Source organism: Temnothorax curvispinosus, unplaced genomic scaffold (assembly GCF_003070985.1).
Source record: "Temnothorax curvispinosus isolate PA1 unplaced genomic scaffold, ASM307098v1 QBEX01013166.1, whole genome shotgun sequence".
Lineage (NCBI taxonomy): Eukaryota > Metazoa > Arthropoda > Insecta > Hymenoptera > Formicidae > Temnothorax > Temnothorax curvispinosus.
The window spans coordinates 1-1,520 of record NW_020222946.1 but is presented as its reverse complement, the minus strand read 5'-3'; the positions used below and the strand labels follow the sequence as shown (position 1 = coordinate 1,520).

The window sequence follows — 1,520 nt, the reverse complement described above, 5'->3', positions numbered from 1 at the left end:
AATGACCTCAGGGGCGCTGCCTGGACTGATGGGGATACCGCGCCCGTCAGAACCCATCCGAAGACTGAATTGAAGGCGTCGGGTTCTCCCCTTTCCCCCTTACGACGGCCCTCCCGTAGCACCGACACAAACGAGTCCGCCCCCAGGAGGATGTCAACACCGCCGGGCACGAAATATTCGGGATCCGCGAGCGGCAATCCCTTCAAGTGTTTCCACGGCTGGACCTCCACCTTGTCATTAGGCAGCGGCGAGGTTATGCGCGAGAGGACCGTAGCCTCTATCGAGAACCGAGTGTCGTCGCGACCGCGCGCGCGGATCACGAGGGAGGTGAGGCCCCTCGTCGTGGCCGCCCTGGCTTCGTTTATCGCCAACACGGTTGCACTGTGTTTGGTGCGACGAAAGCCGCCCTTCCGGAGGCAGCCCTCGGTAATAAAGTTGGCCTGACTCGCGCTGTCCAGCAATATGCGTACGGGGAACGCATTGCCACGCGCGTCTATCGCCTCGGCTCGTACGGTGGACAGGAGGACGATTCTATTGGCCAGGCTAGTCATTGTTACAATCGGCGCATCCTCCGACTGAGGAGCGGGTACGGCGTCCGGTTCGACAGGAGTCGCGCTAATGGGTTCGGGCTTAGGAGTAGTATTAGAGCTCTGCTCGTAATGCAGAAGCGTATGATGCTTTGTGCCGCAGGACCGACATGCCCACGCGGACGGACAGTCTTTCATGCCATGCCCCGAGCGCAGGCAGTTGAGGCACAATCTCAAGTCGCGAGCCTTAGCCTGCCTCTCCCTCGGCGAGAGTTTTAAAAACTGGGAGCACTTCGACACGTAGTGAGACTCCTTACAAACGGGGCAATCGGCCGCGTTAGTCACGAACGAAGAGACCGGTGTGGACTTGGTTTTGGAGGACGGGCCCGCGACGGCCTCGAGAACCCGACAATGCTCCGCTAGAAATGTCGTGAGTTGTGTATATCGCGGTATCTCCTCAGCCCGGTGAGCCGACTCGAATTTTTCCCGAAGGGAACGAGGAAGCTTGTCTAACAAAAACTTCAGTAGGATAAAGTCCCATGAATCGGTAGGGAACTTCATCAATGCGAGCGCGCGCGTGTTCTCGGTAAACGTATCTAATAAGTGGTGAAGAGCCTCGGCCGTCTCCGCCTTCAATGGCTTTGCCTCGATTATCGAATTCAAGTGATGGTCCGCTAACCTTCTCTTATTCCGGTATCGATCGACCAGCGAGTCGTAAGCGATCAGATAGTACTCATCGGAAAACGGCAGGTTTTTCACCACGTTGAGTGGTTCCCCCTTGAGTGAAGCCAGCAGATACTGGTATTTCTCTATCGCGGAAATCTGCTGGTTGTGTATCGACGCGTTGAACAACGCGATGAAGGAAGGCCACAACGTAAAATCGCCGGAAAACTGCGGTAGCGGGATCTTAGGCAACTTGACCACCGAGGCCTGACCCGAGGGCTGTGCCGGCGCGCCTCCGAATGGCGCGCCCGTTTCACGGTGATATCGACT

At 57.2% G+C, this 1,520-nt stretch overlaps 1 protein-coding gene across 1 annotated transcript; it reads right to left on the bottom strand.

Moving 5' to 3' along the window:
- Window positions 1-38: 38 nt before the first annotated feature.
- On the bottom strand, window positions 39-1,349 carry LOC112463405 (the record flags this gene model as incomplete). The annotated part of the gene is made up of 1 exon (XM_025029812.1): window positions 39-1,349. A coding segment is annotated over one exon (1,311 nt), but the record flags the coding sequence as incomplete, so codon positions are not given.
- Window positions 1,350-1,520: the final 171 nt, after the last annotated feature.